This window comes from Mirounga angustirostris, unplaced genomic scaffold (assembly GCF_029215605.1).
Source record: "Mirounga angustirostris isolate CCGP_5_RB_7025 unplaced genomic scaffold, mMirAng1.0.hap1 SCAF_8, whole genome shotgun sequence".
In the NCBI taxonomy this organism is placed as follows: Eukaryota; Metazoa; Chordata; class Mammalia; order Carnivora; family Phocidae; genus Mirounga; species Mirounga angustirostris.
The window spans coordinates 101,938,944-101,966,194 of NW_026991716.1; the positions used below are offsets into that span (position 1 = coordinate 101,938,944).

The following is a 27,251-nucleotide window of genomic DNA, read 5'->3' on the forward strand; positions in this document are numbered from 1 at the left end:
GGAGCAGCATGAATGCAGAGGGGCAGGAGGAAACGTTGGCAGCCATCTTCGTAGACGATGTACCACAGGCCTTATAGATCACTGCATTTTAGAGGGTACCATTGTAGGATTTTAAGCAGCAGATTGATATTTTAGACATATATGTTTAAATATATGTCTTTGATTCCTTAATAAAGATTAAATACGGGGGTCAGGGCCGGTACCTGGGAACAGGGCAGCCAGTGAGAAACCTCTACCCGTGTGTTACAGGTTAACCTCAGGAAAGAAAGCCTTCTCTGTGGGCCCTCATGCCTTGCCACAATTTTCCTCCTCATGGAAACAAATGGAATGACCAAAATGTGATCGATGCTTTCTAATTTTTTTCTTTTTCTTTCTTTCTTTCTTTTTTTTTTTTTAAGCAAGACACCACCCAGGTATCTGCCCAGGACTCTGCCCCTTTCAGAAACATGGGTTCACATCTGCCATGGGGGAGGAAATATGTAACATTGTAAATCCTCTGACCAATGCTTTTTTGTTTAGAAATACTACTCCTTGCTTATTTTACATTGCTGCTTCTATAAATAAACCAGGAAAGTCAGATGGGACTTTTGGGGAAGGCAGAAGCCTGCTTTGTATTTCCAGGGGCTCTTCCTGAGTCAGATGATGCAGATTTATATGATCATAAAGCCCATATGAGCACTTTATTTCTATGCAAAGTGAACCCCTCGACTCTTGCCTTTAGTCCCTACTACAGTGGTCTACTATGCCTGTGAAGAAGCCACAGAAAATATTTACAGAATGTGAAATGTTTTATTATACCACCTCAGGAACTAAATTTCCTTCATGAGTAGCAATTTTAATATGCAAGCAATTGTAACTCGTGTAGGGGAGAGCAGACTAGTGCTTATCGGTGCTTGCTAGAGCAAACAAGGTTCCAAAATCTGGGAATGGAAAGGAGATGCTTCTGGATTTTCAGATGTTCCTGGATCCAAGATTTCAATCTATAAACAAAAGTCTCTCCTTGTTGGTATGAGAACCTGAGGATAAGGTTACAGTGTGGTACCTCTTTGTCAGTGTGCAGATGTTCTCTGGGGTTTCTGAACACTTAGTGAATGCGATGGTGGGCATCAGGGATGATGTTAATTCCACCCCCCCCCCCCCCCCACAGCTCCAGAGCTCTGTGGCCAGAAGCCAGGATCACTTGGAGAGATTTGGTCTCAAATCCCAGCTTTGCCACTTCCTAGTTATTTGACAATGAGGAAATTCCTTAACCCCTCTAAACTTGGGGGTTTTTTTCCTGTATAAAACCTCACTAAAAATTGCACCTCTCTCATAGGATTGCTGTAATGGATAAAAAGAAATATTATTTATTGTACTTAGCACACAAGTGCTCAATAAATTTTAACTGTTATTGTTTTAATGGACTTCCAGCTAATATTTGCTGTTTCTCTTTACTTTTCAGGGAGATGTTAATCTCTGTGGCTCTGGGACAGGTGTTATCCCTTCTTATTTGTGGAATTGGCTTGACCAGCAAGTACCTGTCAGAAGATTTCCATGCCAATACACCAGTCTTCCAGAGTTTCCTCAATTACATCCTTCTCTTTTTGGTCTATACCACCACACTAGCTGTCAGACAAGGTAAGCATGCCAAAACCCATATGCAGCTTGGAATATAGCTCAATTTCTTTTTTACAAACATCTAGAAGAATGATGAGCCGTGACTAAATTAACTTTTTTTCACTTACAGCATCATAAGCCAATTCAGAACCTCAAATCTCACTTTTCTGTTTTGCAGTAATAAAGCAAACAGAATGAACAAATAAATAACAAAGAAGCATAAATTGTGTGAGTTCAGCGGGAAGTGGAAAATGCATGTATAGGCAAAATGTACAATTGCTCACTATCTGAATTTCTGTTAACATTCCTTGTACCTCTCAGTGAATCTAAATAGAGTGCTTCCCTGGAAGCTGGAAAGGCCTAATGCAGCTGTCCTCACTAATGCCAGTCCTGAGAAATCCAAAGGAAATACAGACAAATGTATGTTCCTTAGAAAAATGTCATAAGAAACATAAAAATAATAAAGGGGAAAAGAAAGGAAAGAAAACTACCACAAATAGTCAGAGATGTTCTGTCTAAATTTAAAATAGCTAAAGCAATAAAACAAGTCCTCCAAGAATCAATGCAAGAAAAACTTTTTAATTGGCACCTGAAGTTGAAATCCTTGGGGTGTATCTCTGGAGAGTGTAATTCAGAATCTTATCACTATAATACTTAATCTGGTGTAAATACTCTTTCCTCTGGCCCAGAAATAGCCAACAATTCACCCCCAGAAGCTGTTGACTGTGAAATATGCATTGAAAAATAATCACTAATAGGTTTAAAGACAATTACATACCTTAATAATAAATAAGGATACATCAGTAGCTTTACTCATCAACCCTGATAGTCATACTTTTTTGAAACTTATATAAGAACCATATCTAGTATTTCATTTTTACACTTATTTAAATGGTCATCCAGAATAATATTGCTTAATTATAACAATGTGGCCAATACTAGATTTTATTCAGTTGGGACTGAGTTCCAGTTTAACTTGGGTTTGTTTTAAGTATTGGAAAAGCTAATTTCATTTACTTCTCAAAAAATTATATTATTGGTGTTTGTTTGTTTGTTTGTTTAATTTAACAACAGTAGACATAATTTAAGAATAAAATTTCAAATAAAACCTCAGGCTACAAAAGTTCTAGACAGTGAGTCTCAGCTATATTTCCTCAGTGTGATCTGGAAGCTAACAGTTTGAACACTACAAATGCAAAAAAGAAAACCCACAAAATTCACAGGAAAGTGGTGAATTTATCTTCTCAAGATTTTTAGAACGAAATAGTCTAGACTATGAGATGGTGAACTGCAACAAGTCTTTGGGTTCTTGTCCATCTTACTTTCCAGGAGTCCAGAGATTTAACAGAAACCTTCATGAGGAAAAAATAAAATCAAGTCACTTTAAGAAACAGAGAAAATTTCAGTCAGAAAAGCTTAGAAAACTAAATGTAGCAAAAGACCTAAAGTTTATAATGCTACCTTCTATCAAGACTCTATAATGTGCCAGACACTATGGATGTAAGTTATCTCCATTATTCCTTCAGTCCAAGGAAATAAGTATTATTATCCAAAATTTTATAAGTTCCTGTGTCAGGAACCTGCTCTAGGCTGCAGAACTAGTTGCTGTAAGGCTCACCCTATGCCAAGGTCATGTGCCTCCCGGGACTCCCTGTAACCCCATGTGGGGTTTAGGGGATGCAGAAGGAGGAAAAGAAGATACTTTTGAACAAAAGGAAGGGGTTTTGCTTGAATTTAAAAGCCCTGAATAAGAAACCCGCCCTGGGGCCAGGTCTACTGAGGCATAGCAATGAAGTCAAGAGGATGTGGTCCCGGAGATGGGTGGGAAGGGTAGACAGGGGAGAGGCACACCTGGCAAGAGGCCAAAGACTAGGACAAGGAATTTGGAGGCCCTTTGGAAAAAAGATTGACGGGCGCCTGAGGAAATTCTGTTTATCCCAACCAATGATGGAGAGAATCAGTTTCTAAAATGCCCTATCTGGAGATTTCTGCCATTGCCTCAGATGATCACTTGATTCACTGATATGTCTTTATGTGGGTGTTTACTCAGAATGTTTGTTTTAATCTTCATCTTTAGAAGTTTTAATAGGCTGGCATTAAGCTAACATCTGGAAATCAACATAGTAATTACATTAATTTTGTATAGGCTGATTCAGTACTATGTTCTAGAGACATAATAATCTCTTTCCTTGTGCACCTCACGATTTAAGAGAGAATGAAAAACAGAGCAAAGAGGATGAGAGGATGGAAAGTCTGGTGTGTGCAGGGGACGTGCTCTCATAGCCACAATTTCTTCTTTCCTGGTGCTTCCTGACCACTCCTCCCAGAGGGCTGCAGAGCAGGACTGAACAAAATTACAGTCTTTCCCATTCTCCCAGCACAGACACCATTTACCCCGCCAAGCCACCATTTAATTTGATGTTACCTTAGGCCACATAACTGCAAGAAGTTAGTCTTGGGAACATATCTTTAAACAAATATTTCTTTATCATTGTAACTATACAACTTCTAAAAAGTTATGATTGTCACATGTGAATACAACATGATGAAAGCAAGAAGCCCCTCAAGAGGGTTCAGAGTGATATTATGGCAAAATTCTTGTGGAAATTTGACTTAAAGTTAGACTGAGTTCTCCAGATTTGCACTGAACCAGTGACCAAAGACTCTGAAGCAACAGGTTCCAGTAGAAATTCCAATATAACTCCAGTTCAAGCTGGAGTTCTGAACTTGTCCCTGATTATTAATTGGTTCCTATAAAACATTTGACTACCATCCTCCTTAAAAAATGTATATCTTGTTGGACAGGTTTTAAGTCTAGCGCTTTCCTTGCTTGGTGCTAGGTTTTTTTTCCAGTTAGTTCTACAACATGCTTTTTTTTTTTTTTTTTGTAAAGATTTTATTTATTTATTTGAGAGAGAAAGCGCACAAGAGAGAGCATGGGCAGGGGGGAGAAGCAGAGGGAGAAGCAGTCTCCCCACTGAGCAGGGAGCCCGATGCGGGGCTCGATCCCGGGACCCCGGGATCATGACCTGAGCCGAAGGCAGCCGCTTAACCGACTGAGCCACCCAGGCGCCCCTATTCCAGTTCTAAAATTCAAAACGATTTTGCTGTTCATAACAAAGAGCCTCAATAATACAGCTTTACAGAAAAAGTGTGCTTCAGACAAGTAGTTCTGTTGACACTGTAACAAGTTTGAGAATTTAGCCGTAACTTCAGTAGGTCAATAGTAACCAATTTTGAGAAGTTACTCAGGCCGTTAAAATGTGCTCATTGAAGTAACGCCCGACATCCAGACTCATGCTGTAGGTACCTAGTAGGGCTTCAGGAATTATAAAGAAAAGCTGAGCTCTCTCCCTGTGTATCTTTCCTTTACTCTCACACTAGTGTCACCAGATGTGTGATGTTTATCCTTCCAAGCAATTCTGTGACATCAGGTGGGAGTCCTACAGTTGATCTCAGTTCTGACCCTGTCTACCTGGAGATAGCTAGCGTAAGATCCCACAGGTTAAGAACTGAGTCTCACGTGACTGCCCCTCTCACTTCAGGGCCAATTGCAAGTCTGGGTTGTAACCTCTGCTTCTGACTGATGGACTGTATATCAGACAGTCCTACAACTTCCTTCTTGGGTTTGATGAACTTGCCAGAGTGGTTCCCAGGACTCAGGAAAAGAATTTACTTACTGTTTACCAGTTTATTATAAAAGGATATGATAAATAATATAGGTGAACATCCAGAGGAAAGAGATGAGTAGGGCAAAGTATGTGGGAAGGGGCAGGGAGCTTCCATGCCTCTCTGGGCACACCCCTCTCTCTGCACCTCCACGCGCTCCTCAATCCTGAAGCTCTCTGAATCCTCTACTTGAGAGGTTTTTATGAAGGCTTCATGAGGTAGGCGTGATTGACCATTAACGCCATGTCCAGCCCCTCTCCCCTCTTGAGAATGGACAGGTAGGTCTGTCCTTGAGAATGGACAATTATGGCTAGGACCCTGTGGTAACTGGTCCCTATCCCAGAGCCCACCGAGAGTCACCTCATTCGAGCAGAAGACATTGCCATCACCTTGGAAATTCCAAGGGATTTAGGAACGCTGTGTTGGGAACCAGGGCCAGAGACCAAATATTAGAACAGAAGATGTTCCTGAGTACTCTTATTACTTAGGAAATTACAAGAGTTTTAGGAGCTCTGTGCCAGAAACTGGGGGCAGAGACCAATACATATATTTTCTATTCTCTCACAGGAATATAACTACAAAAGTATAGTGAAGTTTCCAAAAATTTTATGGATTTGCCTAGGAAATTCTCAAAAGAAGACTCTTCCTCATATCCACTTTTTTTTCCCCTTAAAATTCAATGTAATACTAGCTGAAATCAGGAAGCAGAGAAACACAAAAAGCAAAAGACTATAAACAAGAGGAAAGAACAGGCTGGGGTTTAATTAAAGACCAACCAGTTCTGGCATTTATATTATATTATATTATAAGCAAGAAACATGACAGGCTTTTAAAAACAAAGGTGAAGATAGGATATCAAGAAAAAAATAATGTCATCACACTTTTTGCCCATAAACCTCTCTTATCAATTATTATAAGAATCTTGCTGCTTCCCGGAACTACATTCAGCAGTTCTTCAATAGATACCCATGGTTCCTCTTCTGGCAGTTTTTAACTTCCGAGTGTAGATAAACCAGAGTTTTTAAACAGTCAGTAATTTCCTTCTTCTTTTCTTCATCTGCCAGCTTTTCTCAGTTCTTGTCTCTCTAATTCCTCTTTATTTTTCCTTTCATTGTTTACTCTGTGATGGGGGAGGAAATGATTGTGGAGAAAAGGCAGGATGCTGAGGGGGAAAAAACACTTTCAATTTTTATTTTCCTCCTCAAGGCATAGTGATAAAAAAAAAATAGGTATCAGTAATGAAAGCGCAAATAGAGAAGTGTCTGCTTCATTTCATATACAACCCTGGAAAGAAAATAAAATGCTGCCACCATTGATCATCATTAGATTTATTCCTGGTGACTCATTCTCTAAGTTTTGCTTTTTCACTGAAAGATATTTTTATAAAGTCTTCTAATTTTGAATAAAAGACAAGCTTCCAGCTAAAAGCAATTTGATGGGTAGTGCACGTACTTTGCTTTTCAGCAAATTCTTGAAACATGGACGTTAAAGGATTTATTGAGTCATTTATATATTTTTTTGTGTTAGTGTGAAGATGAAACAGGTCTCTAAGAGTACTAACAGAGCACTCATAAACACATCACCGTATGTAATCCCTTTGATTTTTTCTAAAGAGAGAATACTGAAAAGTAAACGCATGATATACTCTTCATGAAAAATATCCTCATTTTGAACATTAAATTCCAGAAGACAGAAATCCTAGTTCAAATTTCAGTTCTAAGTGGGGAGGCTGAAAAAATGAACTCTGTTCAATTATTTTTAGCACTTGCTGTCTCCCTGCCTGCCCTACCCACCATCTCCTTTTTCCTACTCAGAGCACTCAAGTAGGGCAGGACAGATGAGAGAAATACATAAAAATGACAGCTTTGTCTACACACAACAGCTAGATCCAACTCATGGTCCAATGGTCCAGTCCCATAGTCCTCAGCATTTTCAGTGAATGCTCTTCTCAGAATATATGCCAAAAAAGCATTTCTCCTTTTGGTGGTGGCTGGGGAAACATTAATCAGTAAGTAATTGCTACCTCTTCCCACACCAGACAGGCTTCATATTGGTTTTCTGCAGAAACACTGCACTTCTTACATACAATTACATAGGCTAAATTCTCAATTACCAATGTTGCAAGATTAAAAATATCTGTGTAATTAGGAGAAATGTAGGACTTCGTGCAAAATAATATAGACCTCTCAGAGAGCCACGACATCTTAGAAACTTACATATCTGTCAGATCCTAGAGTCACCTGAACATCTTGTTTTCCTAGTTCTGTTAATCACATACTGTATTTAGATTCTACTGAGATAGACCTCTTATGAGATTCAGTCCTTTTTTTTAATCCTGGTTATTATATCATTTGGATATGTACTTTTAAAAAGAGTCCACTGATCATTGTGATTTAAAATAATCCTTTCCTGTTTTCTTAATTGAGTTGACCTGATTTTTTTCTCTTAAGTAAAACTTAAGAAATCAATCCTTTTTTTTAATCCTCTGTGAATCTTTGCCCCTTGCCTCTGTTGGAATGTTCTTTGTTGGAATGTACTATAGGGAGTCAAAAACACGGGCCAGAGCAGTGAAAAGAGTTAAAGCAGGATCCAGGATTTTCTCAAAGCAAAAGCCCAAGTTATGCTCACACATAGCTCAGTTTCCAATTCTCTGGGTAACCTTGACTAAGTCACTGAGGAGGACTGTTAGTGGGCTGTCAGTATAAGAAAGCAAATTGAGGTACTCAGATGAATCCTTGGTAGACACTCCATGGGAATTATGCTTATGTTGTTGGGGAAGGGTGAAGAAAAGATGGGGGATGGTGAGGAAGAGGGGAATATACACAAACCATACTGGGAAATTATTAGAGAAAATCACAGGAGAAAACTAGAGTCCAGTTCTAGCAAAACTGTCTGCCAGCATATGGAGCAACTGAAACTCTCAGAGACTGCTGCTGGGAATGCAAAATGATACCACCACTTTGGAAAATACCTTGGCAATTTCTAATAAAGTTAGATATACACTTACCATATAATCCATCAGTCACACTCTTCTAAGAGAAATGAGAACATGATGTCCACACAGAGAACTATACACAAACATCCATTGCAGCTTTATTCATAATCACCAAAAACTGTAAACAACCCAAATGCTCATCAACTTGTGATAGGATAAACAAACTGTGGTGAATTCATACAATGAAGTACCACTCAGCCATAAAAAGGAGTAAGATACATGCAACGATATGGATTAATCTCAAAAACATTATGCTAAGTTCAAGAAGCCAGACATGAAAACTTCCATACTGCGTAATTATATACTGGGTAATAATGTGATATTCTGGAAAAGGCAAATATGTGGTTGCCAGAGCCTAGGAGTGGGAGAGATTGACTGCAAAGGGGCACAAGGGAACTTTCAGGGTAATGGAAATGTTCTGTAGATCTTGATTGTTGTAGAGGTTACAGGACTGTATACATTTGTTAAAACTCTTCAAGCTCTGCACTAGAAGAGATGGATTTTATCACATGAAAATTATACTTTAATACACCTGACCAAAGGCAAAAAAAAAAAAAAAAAGAATGAAAGGGAATTAATTGACTGTCTACTGTCCCTTCATGGTTACCATGATAAAATAATGTCTCTTTAGGCCCAGAGTTTTCAACAGGGAAACTATAGTAGCTATTCCCTCAGTCACTTATGGATATTAGGAGGTCACCATTAAAACTTCCCACTTCATATGGCATGCTTTTAGACTAAAGAATGAATATAGTTTCAAAAAAAAAAAAAAATACCTACTCCAAGGACCTTGCTTGTGTGACATGAACTAGTAATTATCAAGCTTATAATCCATTAAACAATGCAAAAACACACACACTCCATACCTATGCAGTACTTAACATAGTGAATCTGCACCAAATCAAGTCTTCCACAGTTTTAAAGTTAAGAGTATCCAGCAGAGCATGTCCTGTTTGTGCTAACGTGGATGAATCTCGAGTAGAGTGATACCTTACAGAGAACTTTCAATATCACTTAAATGACTTTTAGATTAAAGGAAAATGACATGAATATGCAACACTATCTTCTCCTCTTAATGAATCCTCATATAAACATACACACATGGACACACACACTATACATGACTCTCCCTCCTTCCCCATGCCAAATACTTCATTAAAGGGATGCCCTTCTGATTCTTTCATTCCAAGCAACATATAAGCTTGGAGGGAGGGACTGTCTCTGTCTTATGTGGAATCCACATTGACTGTTAATTCTGGAAATCTTTAAGGTTTCACCTATCCATGCTGCGAGGTGGCACAGAGCAACACTCATTCCTGGCACGAAGCTCCCATGTTCCTGTGGGAGATTGAAGGGTGGTTACAAGATGATAACTGTATTCCTGAAGGAGATAAGTCCCCTTCTGCCAAAAGAGTGCTTTGTATGTAATCAGTGTAAAAATTCAGAGGAATGGAGTTTATCCTTACAATCATCTTTCTCATTAAAAAAGAATCGTAATGGAAGAACAAAGCAGTCCCTGCAGTGAGTTGAATTGCTTTCCCTAAGTTTTCATTAAATCAAAGACTCACAGTTAGCCATCTTGCCACCACAGTTGCTGTCTGCTACATGAGATCTGCAGGGGAATAAAAAGGAAGCAAACTTTTTTTTTCGCTTCACAGGATTAGAATTGCATTAGATCAGAATTCCCTGTCTATGCATTTTTTGAGTATCCGATTTCATTGGTTTCCTTTTCTGAGATTTTTGAGGACCAGAAAAAAGATCATAGAGCTCACCAAATTTAAGTGTGGTATTTGCAAATGGTGGGTTCTGACTGCAAGTTGGAGTGACTGGGCCCCTTCGGTGACCTATATGAGGAAAAATATAAAGGAAATGACGTGCAAATAAAAGAAAATGTGATCAGAATTTATGTTTCTGACCATTTTTTGTTTTACTGTTTGATACTTCTTTCTATCTAGCACAAATATTACTTTCTTTTACCTTTAACTATCTAATTAGCCATGTCTGAGAAAATGTCTATCTTTAAGAACCATATTTAGGAATTACTATAAGTTCACTAAATTAAAATATAATTTTAAAGAATTAGGTTCTAGACTTTTTCTCTTTCTCAGTTCAATCCAAACTTAAGAGCCATTGCGTCATCCTGGTAAGTTTCCATAACGTTTCTGTGCTGTTTTCCTTCATTTCATATGTCAGGATAGTCATAGTAACTGCCGTACAGGTTTCCTGTGGACTAAATGAGGTGATGTATGGAAAACTTCTAGCACAGGGTCAGGCATATAGGAGCATTGAATGCTTATGATCTGCCATCATCGGTATTAGATTGACTTAATAAATATTGATTCTCCTCCCTAGCAAGTTGGATTTTACACATGTAACCCTTAATTTGAATAAATTCCACTGTAAAGACCCTGGAATTCATCAGCCATATTCCAGCAGTTGTGTTCTCCTTAACTTGTCACTGGATATCACAGTAGGTACTAGTATGATTCATAGAGGAATGCAGAGATGAGACATTGTAGATGTTTCCTTACCACTGTGGTGGCCAATGTGAGTGAGGGAACTCACTGAGTGAATTATTACACTGACGCACAACTCATTCTGAAATGCTCTGGCCCAAGTCCTTCTCCCCCAGGGTGTAGAGTGAGGGTCTTTTGCCTGAGGAAGCCAAGCCAAGGGGAGCAGTGAGCACCCAGAATCTGTCCAGAGGGAGCCAGAAGCACCCTTCTACTTTCAGGCATAACTGCATCCAAACCTTGAGAGATCATAAAGGGGAAGGGAGCATTGCCAAAGGAAGACCTGAAAGAACAATTCCCTAGATCAGTCCTTGTCCCCAGAAATGAGTGAGTTCTTTGCTCTACAGCTTTGATTTTGACCATCCAATCTGAAAGCAAAAGTTTCTCACCCTTTCTTTTCCTCTTGTTTGTGTGTATATTTCCTTTCTCTTCTCCCATTTCCTCTCTTCATCCAGCTTCTCCCTTCTCCCGTAATCATAACTGACACACAAATGGGAGGAAATGGGAAGAAAAACATTCTCATTCACTTTACTGAGACACAACGGTCACTACAACTTTAGATATTACAGAGAAGATCCAGATTCAACTTAAGCCGTGCCTGCAAATTACTACTCCAAGTTACTATTCTTTGCTCAAGGAAAGGTTTGGAATCACAAGGACAATAATTAAGATCAGTATGTTGTAAACTAAGTCTGATTACCTTTTTTCCTTAATGTTTTAATCCTTCCACAACACACACAGAACGCATCTGTGAACTGCAACCAACTGAATACACATATGGAAAGCAAAGCAGATCCAAAGCAGCTGGGAAAATCACATTCCTATTTGGCCTGATGACCAAGGCATATGCCAGCTGGAGAAGTTGAGGACAAAGAAGTGTGGTTTGACCAAAGCCAAGAAGGGATGGCATTTCTGTCCAAGATAATTTCTAGCAAGGAATCAGTTCTTGGGCAATGGCCATAGATGCTTTAGAAGACCTATCATTACAACAGTAGGGATTCTTCAGATGCATTACCAGAGGGAGAGTAGGGTCACTATTTTATAAAATCCCCAAATCCCAAATCTCCATTAGTTATTTAGAATAAACAGTGAGCAGCCTGTCCCTTTTAGGGGCATTTCAATGGAAGCCATAGCACAAAATCCATAAGCAGAGATCAGTCTTACTAATGAACTACTGCACTGACAAGAATTGTCCTTGGATGAGCTCATTAAAAGGAATCATGCTCCCATTTTTTGACATGGTGAGAACGTTTGTTCTATTTTAAAGTTGAAAAATAAAATCGGGGTGGGGAAAGGAAAAAATAAAAATAATCCAAGATGAAAAAGAGCTGTAAAATGCCCCAAGAGAGCATAAAGCTTTGGGGGCTACATAGCCAGGGAAATGGCCACCAGTGTGTCATCCTCTAGCTGAGAAGAGGGGAAGGCCATGCTGTCAAGATCATGGAGCTCTCACTCACCCATCTTTCAGCAGGAAGAGCATGCCACAGACAAACTCAATGGACTACTGGGGTCTCACCAAATTCAAAGCATGTGGCTCTGTACCTGCAAACACATTTCAACTTTTGGCTTAGTGAATGTCATTCACTGAGGTCGAAATTTCCAGCTGTGCTGTGTTAAACTCAGGGCCATTATAGCACAGCTTTAAGCAAGCTATTGATTTTAAACTTTTGTCAGACTAAAAGAAACTAAGTTAGATCATTCAGAAGCAAACAAAGAACTTAACTTCTAAAAATAAAGTTAAGGAACTTGGTAACTTCTTTTTAACAGAGAATTGTGTGGGCAGATCTTATGTAAGTGGCATAAATGTGGAAGTCTCTTCACTGTTAAAAATTGCAAGTTATTGGGGGGCGCCTGGGTGGCTCAGTCGTTAAGTGCCTGCCTTCGGCTCGGGTTATGATCCCAGGGTCCTGGGATCGAGCCCAGCATTGGGCTCGCTGCTCAGCGGGGGGCCTGCTTCTCCCTCTCCCATTCCCCCTGCTTGTGTTCCCTCTCTCGCTGTGTCTCTCTCTGTCAAATAAATAAATCTTTAAAAAAAAATTGCAAGTTATTTATTATATGGAAACTTAATAGATCTCAACTCCTAGTTTCTGTGTTTTGGCATGAGATATGTTGAGTAATTTAGATACCTAACTCCTGAAGTGTGTTCCTATACTCAGAGTGTCTCTTAACGAAAGGAATCGGCCTGATATACACAAGCCAAGGATGCAACTGCTCCCCAGCCTACTGAGTTTTACAGTTTTAATTCTGCCCATGTTTCCTTATACAGAACCTTCTAGAAGTCTCTGAACTGATTATATCTTGCTCAAATGTCTCTTACTCAGTCACACATTTCTTTCTCCATGTATTCATCCATCTGTTATTTCATTCATTTATTCAGCAAGTACTTTTTTGAGGGCCTCCTTCTTTTTTTAAAAAAATTTTTTTTAAGATTTTATTTATTTATTTGACAGAGAGAGAGAGACAGCGAGAGAGGGAACACAAGCAGGGGGAGTGGGAGAGGGAGAAGCAGGCTTCCCGCCGAGCAGGGAGCCTGATGCGGGACTCGATCCCAGGACCCTGGGATCATGACCCGAGCCTAAGGTAGACGCTTAACGACTGAGCCACCCAGGCGCTGAGGGCCTCCTTCTGTTAGGCGCAGTACGACCCGGTGTGAAGGATGCCTAACTGAGTAAAGATGATCTCCCTTCTCCCACTCTTCTAAGCTGACAGGCAAAAGGAGGAGCGTGACCCATGAAGAGTCCCTGTAATTGCAAGAGGCCAGACCTGAGGGCCTCACTTTCTCTCCTCTCCACACATCTTCCTTGTCAAAGAATTTACTTCTCCTTTGTCATCTATTTTCACGACTCTGTTCTCCATCAGCTGCCAGTCCTCCCTTCCCCAACTGTTCACAGCAGAAGAATTCATTACAAGCAGTTACAATCAATACACTGCTGTTTCGTGGCCTCCCCGTGGCCCGTGCACACGCCCTTTGTTCTAGGATCCTGACTTTACACTAAAATAGTGGTGGTTGTTCCTCCAGTCCCTGTACCTCCCCCTCACACACACACACACACACACACACACACACAGACACACGGACACACACACACTCTGTTGTTCCAGGAGAATATGGCACAGATATCTTCCAGCCTTTATGTAGACTTAGCTGTGGTGACTTCTTGGCTGCTAAGCTTCTATGAGCTAGGGCAGTTGGCTAATTTCATGATTATTAGTGACTTGCAAGACTCTCAAAGGTCTCCTGTCCTCTTACAAGCTGCTATATATGGAGCACAGTTCTCCATCACTTTGCCTGGCTTGTGACCCCTTTGTGTAGTAGCAAGCGGTCCTTTACTTTTTTGGCTTTATCCCTTTAAGAAGCCCTTTACCCTTTCGGTCATTTGGGGATGTACCTTCGGCACTTGATGGTATATGAACTTAAGCTCTTCCAAGTTTCAGCAACCCCCGTAAAATATTAGAAACCACAATAATTTAATGTTTTAAAGGGAAAAGCAACAGCACAGAAAAGACTATCAAAGCTCACTAGCTTTAGTTCAGTACCCGACAGAGGAGAAAGACTGCCAACCACTCACTGGCACCATTAGCAGCTGTGGAGTAGCAGGAAGGAAAACCAAAATATCACCTTCTTGCTTTTAACCATTTTCTCATTTTGTTACTGGGGCTCGATCGCAGGACCCAGGGATCATGACCCCAGCCGAAGGCAGACAATTAATTTGTTACTCATTTGCCCCACTCAACAGATATTCATCACATGTCTTTCAGGGTAGGTTACCATTTGATAGTATTTTGGAGGAGTGAATTAATGGTGCCTTTGATAACCAGTCTCACAATATGTACAATTTCCAGTAGTCCCAATTTGTTTTCAGAAAGTGGCCCAGATAAATATCTAACTAAACGTAGCAATGATGATGATTCCTTGAAGAAACCATTATTGCATCCTATTAATCTAAATCCTACTAAATTCCTGATCTAATCTATTCATGGTTTCACCTGAAAACCAGAAAGAGTATCTCTCCCCAGCAGGTTTATCTGTAACCACAAGTATCCCCTGTGTATCTATGCAGTTCCCACTGTTAAAGTTTAAACACACCTAACAAACTAACTTAGAAAACTCCCACCATCTCTGGGGTTAAAGTTACATTTGGTTGTGGGATATATTGACTGATGCAAAGTTGTCTTCAGTTAAATTTCACCATTATTTATTGAGCCCACTGTGTACCAGATACTATGAGCGGCCCTCTCAGGTGCCCTCTCTCTATCCGCATATGCTCTAGCATGCCTAACCCAAGCCATCTCTCACCTCTTACCTGAACTGCTGTGACAACTCCTGAGCTGTTCTCTATCTCCAACACCTGCCGCAACTTCATCACTATGCCCTCTTTTAAAACTTTATTTGTTCTAAGCTAAAGTGCATTAGTCAATCAGGCTTTGGATAATTATGTAAATCCTTTATTTTTTATTTATATTGAATTCAAGATTTTTAAAAATAGTTGGGGGAAGGAGTTGATTTTTTTTTCCATATCCATTGAAATCAACACATACTTCCCAGCTTTATTCACTGAACCAAAATAAGGTCTTTTTATAAGGTTCAAGAAGCTCAAAATCAAGATACTAGAATGTTGTTGTTCCTACTTTCTAATTAGCCTCTCTACTTGAGGAAAGGAGCCCAAAGATGTAATATTCTAATTTTTGCTTTCTGAGCAGAGTGTCTTCTAAAGTGCAAGCTAAGTTGCTTTGGATTTCAGAGTGATCCAAATGTAAAACAAAACAAAACAAAATAAAAACTTAATATTTTAGGTACTAGTTTCATAAAAAATAACTTTGGGGGCACTGGGTGGCTCAGTCGGTTAAACATCTGACTCTGGTTTCAGCTCAGGTCATGATCTTAGGGTCTTGAGATCTAGCCCTGTGTTGGGCTCTGCACTCAGCAGAAGTCAGCTTGAGATTCTCTCCCTCCCTCTTCCTCTGCCCCTCCCCTGCTCTCTAAGATAAGTAAATAAATCTTTTATTTATTTTTTTAAAGATTTTATTTATTTATTTGACAGAGAGAGACAAAGTGAGAGAAGGAACACAAGCTGGGGAAGTGGGAGAGGGAGAAGCAGGCTTCCCACTGAGCAGGGAGCCTGATGCAGGGCTTGATCGCAGAACCCGGGGATCATGACCTGAGCTGAAGGCAGAGGATTAATGATTGAGCCACCCAGACACCCCATAAAATAAGTAAATAAATCTTTTAAAAAATAACTTTGGTAGATACTATCCTCTGTATACAGCATTACTGCGAAACTCAAAGAATTCCATTTACTCCTTAATATAGAGCTTCCAATTAAAATCAGTTCAATTTGGTTGAGTTAAAATACATTGAAAGATCTCCTTAATAATAAATCTTCCAATCAAAGACCTTTGTTGGACTGCTTCTAAGGCAGATACTTTATAAAAACTGCTAAATACTAGGAGGAAACCATGAAAAGCCAAGAGACCGAGACAATATTTGAGGACATAATGTTACGTTAAAATTTTAAAAATGGTTATATATATATATTTATATATATAATTTAAAAATGGTTATATATAATATATATATTATAACCATCTAAAAAACTTAAAATTTATGTTTATATTTTTAAATTACCAAAATAATACATTAATATAAACATTACATATTTGTGTAAATATAAATATTGCAAATACAGACATAAATATGTTTGTTGGGTTTCTTTTAGAGATAGTGCTTCCCACCACCCAAATAAAATCCTTTTCTCCTTCAAAGGAATCTTTGTTAAAATTTTGTTATTCATTTTCATGGCATTTTTCTATGTATATGCATTCAAATATATAGTTATAATGTAAATGCTAGGAACTATATATGTTATTTTGAAAGTTGCTTTTTTCACTTAGTAATATATTCCAGAAAATTTTCCATTTCAGTATATGTACATTTGCTACAATAGTACTGTTAAACTGTTAAACTCACAATTCGTAGTTGTGCAGATTATTTCCAATTTTGAATTATTCCATCCATTTTATAAGAAACATCGTTGTAAATACATTTTAAATACATGTAAGATTATTTTGTAGTTTAAATTTCTAAAAAATTAAATGCTGAGTCAAGGGCATTTTAAATATTGATAAATATCACTAAATCTCCCCTCTCCAGAAAGTATTACCAGTTCAAAAGCCTACTAACAATATCTGAGAGTATGTTTCCCCACTTACTTATCAACATCAGATATTATCAGTAATATTTTTGTCAATCTAAAAGGGGGAAAAATCTCTTTGTTTTAAATTTCATTTCCTTAATTACCAGTGAAATGAGCATCTTTTTTTATGTTTATTGGCAAGGTGAAAATGGTTTTTGAATCCTAAAATAAAAACACAAAATGATAAAGATCCCTTATACAGTCTATTCTTGGTGTAAGACTAAGTCCCGGTGGACTCCTTTTCTTCTTTCTTTCACTCAGTCTCTTGTTTTCATCTCCTCATGAATTAGTGCAAAGAAGGAGAAACAAATGAGCCCTGTGATACGTTCCTCTGGAAGAATGCCACTGCCAGAGCACTGGAGTAATAATACAGAAATTTATATCATCGATAAACCTTTTATAGTTGTGTAATTAGCAGGGCTATTAATATTACCTAAGCTTTTCTTTATTGCTGTAAACACAGCTTGTGATCATATAAATGACATCGGTATTAATCCTTTAGGACATCATGTAAACCAAAGGACATGAATCAGTTTAGCTAGGGTTTAATCAGAATCTCCATTCAAAAAAAAAAAAAAAAGATTCTTTTTGCTTAGAAAGCAGAAGGATAACCTTTGGGCATTTTCCAACTTTGGGTTATAAGGGAGGTTTACTGGTGTAGATGTGCCTGGGAAGAATGAATTAGAGAGAAATAGAGAAAATTTAAGCTGTATCAGTGTAGAATTATGTCCATTATCCAAATATATCCTGGCTATTTCTCTGGCTCAGTGTTATGTATATATGGTTTTCTTCTCTCTTGTGCAGCTTTATTAATATTTAATTCAAAAAATGAAGTGAGTTTAGTACATATACTTCATATCTCTTTTTCAAAAAATAAGGAATGTGACATGGAAGTGGGCTCCAGGAATCCCAAATCAGTGTAAATTAACAATGGGGTTTAGATGACTGGTGTGGGAATCAGGGCAGTAAAATTACACTGAAGGATGGTCTCTACTATATGTTTCTTCCCTAAGCAAGTCAGCTTAATATCTCTATGACTCAGATTTCCTAGCTAAAAAAAGAAAAGTGGATAACTATCCAATAAAAATTGTTTATTAACATATACTGATCATTTTATGTGCTCAGATGATGTCATTAAAACATTAATCTATTTGATATTTGAAGGACATAATCAATTTATGTGGCTTTTTAAATGTCAGCTATTATACTTAAGCCCGAGCTCTGAATAAAACTAGTATATTTCAGGATGCAGTAAGATTTTCTGAAACAATAGGTGCAAAGTCAGTCCATTCAACTTCAATGATCATTGATAAAGAGGAGAGCACAATTAAAGAAGGGAGAAAAAAATAAAGAAGGGAGAAAGAACTAGTGCACAGTGAGTTTGTTTGATTCTATGAACACACTATACACCATTTCAAGTACCCCCCCAAAGGAGAAAAAGAAAGGAATGAAAATGAAAAAACTGAGGCTCAGAGAGATTAACTGACTTATCAAAAATTATATAGTGGCTTCTGTTTAGGATATAATTAGTCACAAAAGACCATCCCCTTCACTCCAACAACAAAAACATATAAAATCATAGTTTTTTCCTGAATGCACCAGAAAGCTAAGGAAGAAAAGAAATCTAAATGTATGAAATTCTAGAAAATTCCCTTTGTAAGACAGACAAGATTCAGTTTCTTTCATCCCTGACAGAGTAACAAGAGAAGGAATCCACAAAGAGAGAGGCAAGAAAAAAAACAGCAAAAACTTTATATTAATGCACACATGTGACCTGGTGTGGCAGATTATATTCTAAAGGACCTCAGCCACAGAGCAATTTTATACACACTTACAAACTATGTTCCATGGGTCTTTGCCTAGTGCTGGGCATGTATATCAAAAACTGAGAGGGGGCACAGAAGAAGTAAAAGAGATTCTACCTGGTGTGTGTGGAGCCTCCTCAAGTGCATGACAGCCATGTTTTGAAGATGGAGGGGAGCAGTACAGGAGATCTGAGAGAAAAGAACTAGAGGTAATCCAGACTTTCAGCTGCCAAGGATTGGCGGTATAGCAAGACAGTGGAGGGAAATCTTTCTAAGATGTTCCAGGCAGAGAGAGATTTCTATAGGTTCAAAAAGCCTACTACAGGACCAGAGAGCAAAGAGAATTCCCCAGAAACCCAACAGTAGTCAACTGAATTGTAAAGTAAAGGTATATTTTTCATGGTTCAGAAAGTTGGTACCTGGGAATAGAGTGCAGAGATCTCTAGAATCTCACCAGTACTCAGACCTCAAGTCTTGAAGAAGTGTAAGTACTAATCCTGCTTTCAAAACATTTTAAGTCAGTAGTGAACTAAGTCAAACTAAAGCTGCAAGAAAGCCCAGTCTCAGTGATCCTCTGTCCAAGCAGCCTAACCCAGAAAAAGGACATTCTGGTTTTGAAAGCAAATATTTTTTTTCATTAAGTCTCTACTGCTATTTTATATAAAATACCCAGGTACAATAAAAAATTACTAGACAAATGAAGAAGCAAAAAAAAAAAAAAAGTGACACATGGTCAAAGAGAAAATAATCAATAGAAGGAGACCCAACAATGCCATAGATGTTAGAATTATCAGACAAGAACTTACTAATAACTATGATCAAAATCTTAATTTTGAGTGGAAGAGGATGACAACACTCATGAAGAAATGGGGAATTTAACCAAAGACCAGGAAGCTATTCTTAAAATAGTCAAATAGGAATGCTAGAAATAAAAATTTTTTTTAAAAAAGGTATAAAAAATGAAGAATGTAGGACTCAGTAGAGGAAAGAATCTGTGAATTTGAAGATAGGTCAGTACAAAGTATCCAGTTGAAGCACAGAAAAAAAAATGAGTAGAAAAAAAGAGAAGAAAAACAGAATAGAATATATGGGACAATATGAAATTATCCAACAGGCATGTTATTAAACTTCTGGAACAAAAGCAGAGAGACAATGGGGCAGAATAAATATTTGAAGAGATAATAGTTAAAAATTTCTCAAATTTGTTGAAAGACATCTAATAAATCCAAGAAGCTCAGGAAAATCCCAAGCAGGATAAATGCAAAGAAAACTACATCTGGGTATATCATAGTCAAACTGCTAAAAACCAAAGACAAAGAGAAAATCTTGAAAGCAGCAAAAGAAAGAAAAGATACATTACACTAAGGGAAAAACACTTCTCACCAGAAACAGTAGGGAGGGAGTAAAATGTACAATATTTTTAAAGTGCTAAAAGAAAGAAAAAAGACACCTGTCATCAGGTAAGTCTATAAAAAATGAAAGTATCCTTTAAAAGTAGAGCCAAATAAAAAGCATATAGCTAAGTAAGAAGCAGAGCTAAGATTTGAACCAGAACAGTATAAATACGAAGATTCCTTCCCACCATTCAGCCCTGCCTATTGTATTTGTTGTGTGTTGTCCTATGTCTATGTCAATGCCAGCCTTTCTGTGTTTAATTTTTATAATTTATTTTTATTGTAAAAATAATGAATGGTAAAAAAAATCAAATCACTAAGAAGTATAGAAAGTAAAATCAAATATCCCATTTTCTACCTCCTACAGAACTCAAATTGGCAAATTAGAAATTAGAGATAAGATCCATTGAGTAACTCAACATGGCCCACTTTCCTTAATCTCATTTCTTAGACTTGAAATGTGAAAAGTCATCAAGAATCTTTGTCAGCCTTTCTCTGTCATGATAAATCCTCATTGCCAATAAAAATAAGATATTCAATACTTTAATTGTGCAGATTCAGTATATTCCACTTCTTTCTAACTTAAAGAAAGCCATTGGAAAGAGCAGAATTTTCTAATCAATTTACCATAATGGCACTGAGATAATTGTTTAGGTTGTAAAGGAAAGCACAAAGTTCTATATTGTTTCCTGCTGCCAAAGATATCTGATATTCTCTAATTCCACATGTCATTACCCAGATGTCTTTAAGCTTAGTTACATGAAGCAGACTCAGTTTCACAAACACCATTATTGTCACAGGCATACACATGAATAGTACCAAAAATTTGGTTGGCAGTTTTAAAAATCACCATTTTGCGGTATGTATTCACAACAGCATTTTGGGGCAGATGATGAGAAGTCATACCTAAAGGTTAGGAGAGGTGGCTTCTTTTGACTAAGCACTTCAGCTCCACTTGAGAAAGTATCTGTAGTCGCTAATCTATTTTCAGGTAGAGCCAAAGAAGAAAGATAATTTTGTTTTGTTTTGTTTGTAGTAAGACAATAAGAGAAAAAAAAATATGTTGGTGGAGATTTTAAGAGTCAGCTACTAGAACTGTAGAATCTCCACTTCTCCAATATCCAGGCCAGGGACTCAGAGTATGCTTAATTATTTTGAACTCTATTTTCCAGAGAAATGCATCCCATCTTGGGCTGTCCTGACCATTAAAGTTCTTTCTTGTAATAAGCCAAAACTTGTTTCCTTTTTTGCTACCCAGTATCCTAAACCTACTCTGGGAGGCCCCATAAAATATTAAATTCCTCTTTATAAGATAGTCATTGAGGTGGCTCAGTCAGTTAAGCAGCCTACTCTTGATTTCGGCTCAGGTCATGATCTCAGTGTTCTGAGATCGAGCCCAGTGTGCAGCCTGCTTAAGATTATCTCTCATTCTCTCCTTCTATCCTGCCCCTCAGCCTCCCCCACAACTTGTGCTCTCTTTCTCAAAAAAAAGAGAAAAAGATAGCCATTGAAATATTTGAAAAAAAAACCCTCATGCGCACAATTTCCCCTAAACATCTCCAGTCCCTCAAAACTTGTCCCTTCTCCATTCCGATTACTCTCCTCTCAACCTCTTCTATTTAGTGCATATCCTTTTGAGAGACAATTATCCACTTTTCTGCTTTTCATAGTGAAAGAAGAATGATCCCTTCCCTCTTTCTAAATATGACATTCTTATTTATGAAGTTTAAACTTGCATTTGATCTTTTATTTTTTTGCACTCACAGCTCAGTTGAACTTCAGCATTCCCAAATAAAAAAGTAATTGATTGACTTTCTTATGTATTCCTATATCTTTATTATAGGAAGGCCTTTTCCCAAGCAGTTAATTCCATAACTTTTAACTTGTTAAAGTTATTTTATCTGATACCTGACCAGAATTTCTTCCACTGTATTATAAACTCACTTCTTTTTAATTATCTTTTGTATCCTTCAAAGTCACCTTAAGTCATATTAAATCACTAAAACCTTTCCATCTCTGATTAAGGACTACTGCATAGTTTTTAAAGCTTTCTTCATAAGTCCTATTTTCTATGCTCATCATAGCTTTCACTGCATACCTTCATACTCTCTTTGATCTCTCCACACTCTCTAAAAATATGAAACTCTAAATTAGATACTCTTAAATGTAGTGTAACTGACAAAAGTTCATCTTTTCTGAGCAAGCTTCCCTATCATTGTGCTACCTTAGATGGATTTTATTTTGTCATATTTCTTCTATTAAATCAAAACTCACTAGAATGGTTAAGAAAGTATAAGAGATAAGCTCACTGACATCCCTTACGGTTGGAGCATGGAATAGTTGTATGTTTCATTGTGAAAACTCGGAATGAAAGGAACAGTGTGCATTTCTTTAAGAATTTTTGTCTTGAGTTTAAAAGGGAAAATGCCAGAACTTTGGAGAGGGAATGATCTCTGTTCTAGTCTTGTCCAAACTTTTCTTTTTATTGTCCCCTAAACATCTCTTCTCATTGGTCTGTGACAAATTGGTTACAAATTACAGAGAATCCTTGTCCCTTTTTAAAATAATCAATACTAATACTTTAAGCAGAATCTTCTTCAGTTATAGTTCTACTGTTCTAGGTAATGATCTTTTTAATTTGCTACTGCTAGAGGTTCCAAGTCCCCTTGGCATCTAACCATGAATTCTGGAAAATGGTCTCTGCCTGCTTAGTGGTGGTGTCACATTAAAGGCTAGTGGGTACATAGAACACATTGGCCTTTGGCATGAAGAAAACAATTGGGTTAAATGCTGTCCATAAAGCCATTCCCCATTCCTCTTTACTTCTTAGCTTCCTGTCTCACACTGTTAAACATCCTTTTGTAACAGTACTGGGGCAGATGGGTGTTGAATTATCCTCAAGCTCACTTTTGTAAGGTGTGACATACTCCTCTACTACAGCAATAACTTTCCCAACCTTGCAACTCAGGTATCCCTGAAAGCTGAAAACCACAGCTAATGAGATCCCCATCATTGCATCTCGTCCTTTCTGTTCAGATCCCTTAGATATTTATACTACTCAATATCAACACCTCCTAGGAAGTGGTGATTTGGATTTTTGGCCCTTCTCTGAAGGATGCCAACTCTTCTGTCCCCTTCCCTTCCCTCATTTTCCATCTGGAATGTCCCACTTCTCTTCCTTCTCTAAACCTCTCTTGTCAGAGTGCCTTGTTTTTAGTAGCCAGTTGTTTGCCCATGTGTGGGAGGATATGTTCAGCTTTAGACCTTGTGTTTCTATAGCTATTTTTTTTAAAGATGTATTTACTTATTTGGGGGGGTGGGAGAGGCAGAGGGAGAGGGAGAGAGAATCTCAAGTAGACTCCCTGCTGAGCATAGAGCCAGACTCAGGGCTCAATCTCACCACCCTGAGATCATGACCTGAGCCAAAATCAAGAGTCAAACGGTTAACCGACTGAGCCACCTAGGCACTCCTCTGTAGTTACCTTTTAAAAAAGTTTTCATGTACTTTGACTTTTGTATTCAACTGACCATTTTATTTACAAGAATTTTTATTGAAGTTATTATTTTAACATTAAAAGTGACTTTTTAGTATTTTAGATAAAATTTAGATAATTTTTTCTTGTAATACTTTTTCCATATCATTTGCTTTTAAAGGGGGAATTACTGGTAGTTTAAGGTTGTTTAAGGAGACTCATAAAGCAAGCACAGATGCCTTTTTTATTCCACTGTACCCTAGATAAAGAGAAAATTCCCTACATTAAGCTTCAGTGAAGACCTATCCTAACCATGGTCGAGATGGAGCTGCCAGTACCTAAAGGAAATCCAGACAATCACAAGACAGATATAAGATTTATCCCAAAGGTAACTCTCTTATCTTGTTCCCAGGTTTTTTCAGTACCTCTGTGAGTAGATTTGTACTCTAAAAACCTGGGTCTATGATTGACATATAATCAGATTCAGCAATGGTGGTTCTGTAACTCAGTCTCTTTAAACTTAGGTAATAGTCAAATAGTTTTGAACAGTCTTCTTAGGAATATTTTTATGAGGGACCATAATAAAAAGGCTATGTTCACATTACTAAAAATTTTAATGATTTTTTAATGCAGAATATACATGACTGAATTGATTCATTTCTTTTCAAGACAGAGATTAAATTAACTTTCTCTCTTGGTTAAATCCCTGTTTACCCTTTCCCATACCTGGGGACTGAGGAGAAACTGGCTGCAATCAGGCTTATCTCAGAGGTTTATGGGACAGCTATGCTTCTCCTCTAAACATAGATCTGGTGGTCAGGATCTTAACCAGAACCTCTCTTCCAAGCCTTTTTGGGGATTGAGGAAGTAGATTTATTATTGAAATAGTTGAATGGGTGGATTTCAAGAATTCTATATCCTGTAAATAAATTAGTCTTCTACTTTCTGTTCTTTATTTAGTATATTTTGCCAAGGCAGGACTCCAGTATCATGTTATGTTACTGGAATCCAAACAATGAGTACTTTTCAGAATATCATATTAGGATTTCTAATTTTTTCATTTATAAATATGATATAGAGTATATATTTTGAGAAACCTTTCCCAGTATAGCACTTCTAAGATCATGGGATAAAATATGTTTTAAAAGTCTTTTTTGAAACATAACTGACTTTACAAGAAACTTATGGGAATTTGTGGAAGCCAAATATGAGTTGTAGGCCATAACATCATCTGGATGGACCTACTCACACTGGAGCCAGTCCCCGTCAAGTGTATAACAGGTAGCTTAGATTCTAGTTTTAGAGTACTGGTTTTAACAGGTCATTAGTATGGCATTCAGAAGGAAAGGCCTGGAACAACAAGTATGAACTGTAGGACCAGAAATCTAGAATAAATCCAGGACTTCCAAAGGGAAATCCTCTCAGTGGAAGAAACTAGGATGAAATCTGTCCCATCAAAAGAAGAGGTGGGGATGTGTGCCTGTCTGAGCTTTGATCTGATTAGAACAGAATCAATAGGAATAAATTTTCCCCAAGATTTCTGCCCACGAACCCACATGCATGCATATTTGGGGCCAGATGTCATATTATCTGCGTGAATTCAAAAGCACTGAGGCTAAAATTTGATTTAGTTTCTGTAGGTGCCTTGCATAGACAATTATAGATCCTCTGAAGGAATGCACTTTAAGATCTCATCTCAGAAATTCCCACAGACAACGTTCTAAGGAATGTGAGCTAATAATTGTTTTTCATGTTAAGCAAACTGAGGAAACAAAACACTCTAAGTAACAGCCAGCATAACAATAAACCACAGAAACAGAACTGTAAAGATTACAGATACTGGAATTTCCAGATAAAGAATTTAAAGTAAATAATGTGTAATATGTTTAAGAGATAAAAGAGGATTTTCATTGTACGATAAAGGAGAAAGATTACCAAAAATTAATCAGGTAGATAAAAAAAAGAACCAAATAAAGTTTCTAGAAATGAAAAACATAATAATTGAAATTAGAAGCAGTATAGAGGTTAGACAAAAAAGTCAATCCTCATAAAGAAAGAATAAGTAAACTGAAAGTTAGTTCTTAAGAATTTATGTAGGAGATAAAAATATGAAACAGATGATAATGGACATGGGGAGTAGAGAATATGCAACATGAACTTGAAGTCTAGAAGAATATTATGGGAGGAAAGGGAGAGAGTTACCAAAGAGATGATGGCAAAAAAGTTTCCAGAGTTGATGAAAGAACCAAATCCCTAGGTTCCAAAAGTCTAGTGAAACCCAAGCAAGGTAATAGAAATAAAACCGCATCTAGACACATCATAATAAGGCTTCAGAATACCAAAGAAAAGAGAAGATCTTAAATGTAACAAAAGAGGAGATATGGACTCTCCACAAAAAACAACAATTAGATGAGCATCAATGACATAGAGAAAATAAGTGTGCCTTTCAACTGTTCAGAGAAAATAAAACCTATAATTACATATACAATAAAATAATCTTTAAAGGAAAGGGTGTACTAAAGATATTTTCTCACAAATAGAGTTTACTAACCAACTTTCAGTTAGTACTTCAAAGGATGTACTTCAGGAAAATAAATATGATCTTAGAAAGGTCTAAGAGAAAAGAATGGCAAATAAATAATGGTGAGGAAACATGAAGGCATGTCTGTGCAAATATTAATTGTACAAAATATGATGTTGTTTATTTGTGAGGTTTTAGTTTTGAAAAGAAAATTAAAACCAAAAGTGACAATAGCATTTAAGTTAAGAAGTGATGGTTGGGGGTGCCTGGGTGGCTCAGTTGGTTAAGGAAGTGATGGTTGGGGTTAAAACGTTCCAAGGGCTTTTTATTGATTTGAAGAGAGGCAAAGTTAACTTTAAGAAATTAACATTTCTTAGGTAACCACTGAAAGAATAGAAATAGAACACAAATTTAAAAGCTATTGGGGGGGGGCGCCTGGGTGGCTCAGATGGTTAAACGTCTGCCTACGGCTCAGGTCATGATCTCAGGGTCCTGGGATCGATACCCACATCGGGCTCCTTGCTTAGCCAGGAGCCTGCTTCTCCCTCTGCCTCCCACTCCCCCACTTGTACTCTCCCTGTCTCTCTCTCTGGCAAATAAATAAATAAAATCTTTAAAAAAATAAAATAAAATAAAATCTATTAGAGGGAAGACAGTGAAACAAGGGAGTGAATTTCAATAAATGCAAGAGAAGGGAAGAAATACAACAAGAAGAAACAATACATGAGACAAGACAAGTAAGTCCAAAGATAATGGCAAAAATTAGTAGACATGTATCAGAAATCACAGTAAGTGTAAATGCACAAATCTTTCCACTTTAAAGATTTAATTTTATTTATTTGAGAGAAAGAGAGAGAATGAATGAGCAGGAGGAGCATAGGAAGAAGGACAAGCAGACTCTGTGCTGAGTGCAGAGCCTGACACAGGGTTCAATCTCATGATTCTGAGATCACAACCTGAGCCAAAATCAAGAGTCAGATGTTTAACTGACTGAGCACCCAGGTGCCCCTAAAGCTTTCCACTTTAAAAAAAGTCATCAGAATGAAGTTTTTAAAAATTTCTAGCTGTATGATGATTACAAAAGATACACT

At 37.6% G+C, this 27,251-nt stretch overlaps 1 protein-coding gene across 2 annotated transcripts in view; it reads left to right on the forward strand.

Moving 5' to 3' along the window:
• The window catches only part of SLC35F1 (solute carrier family 35 member F1), a 386,351-nt gene that overhangs the window by 237,141 nt on the left and 121,959 nt on the right, over positions 1 to 27,251 (forward strand). For both annotated transcript variants that reach the window (XM_045865390.3, XM_064598044.1), the window contains exon 2: positions 1,442 to 1,617. In XM_045865390.3, coding sequence (XP_045721346.1) covers positions 1,442 to 1,617 — 176 coding nt within the window. The remainder of the gene's footprint in view (positions 1 to 1,441; positions 1,618 to 27,251) is intronic.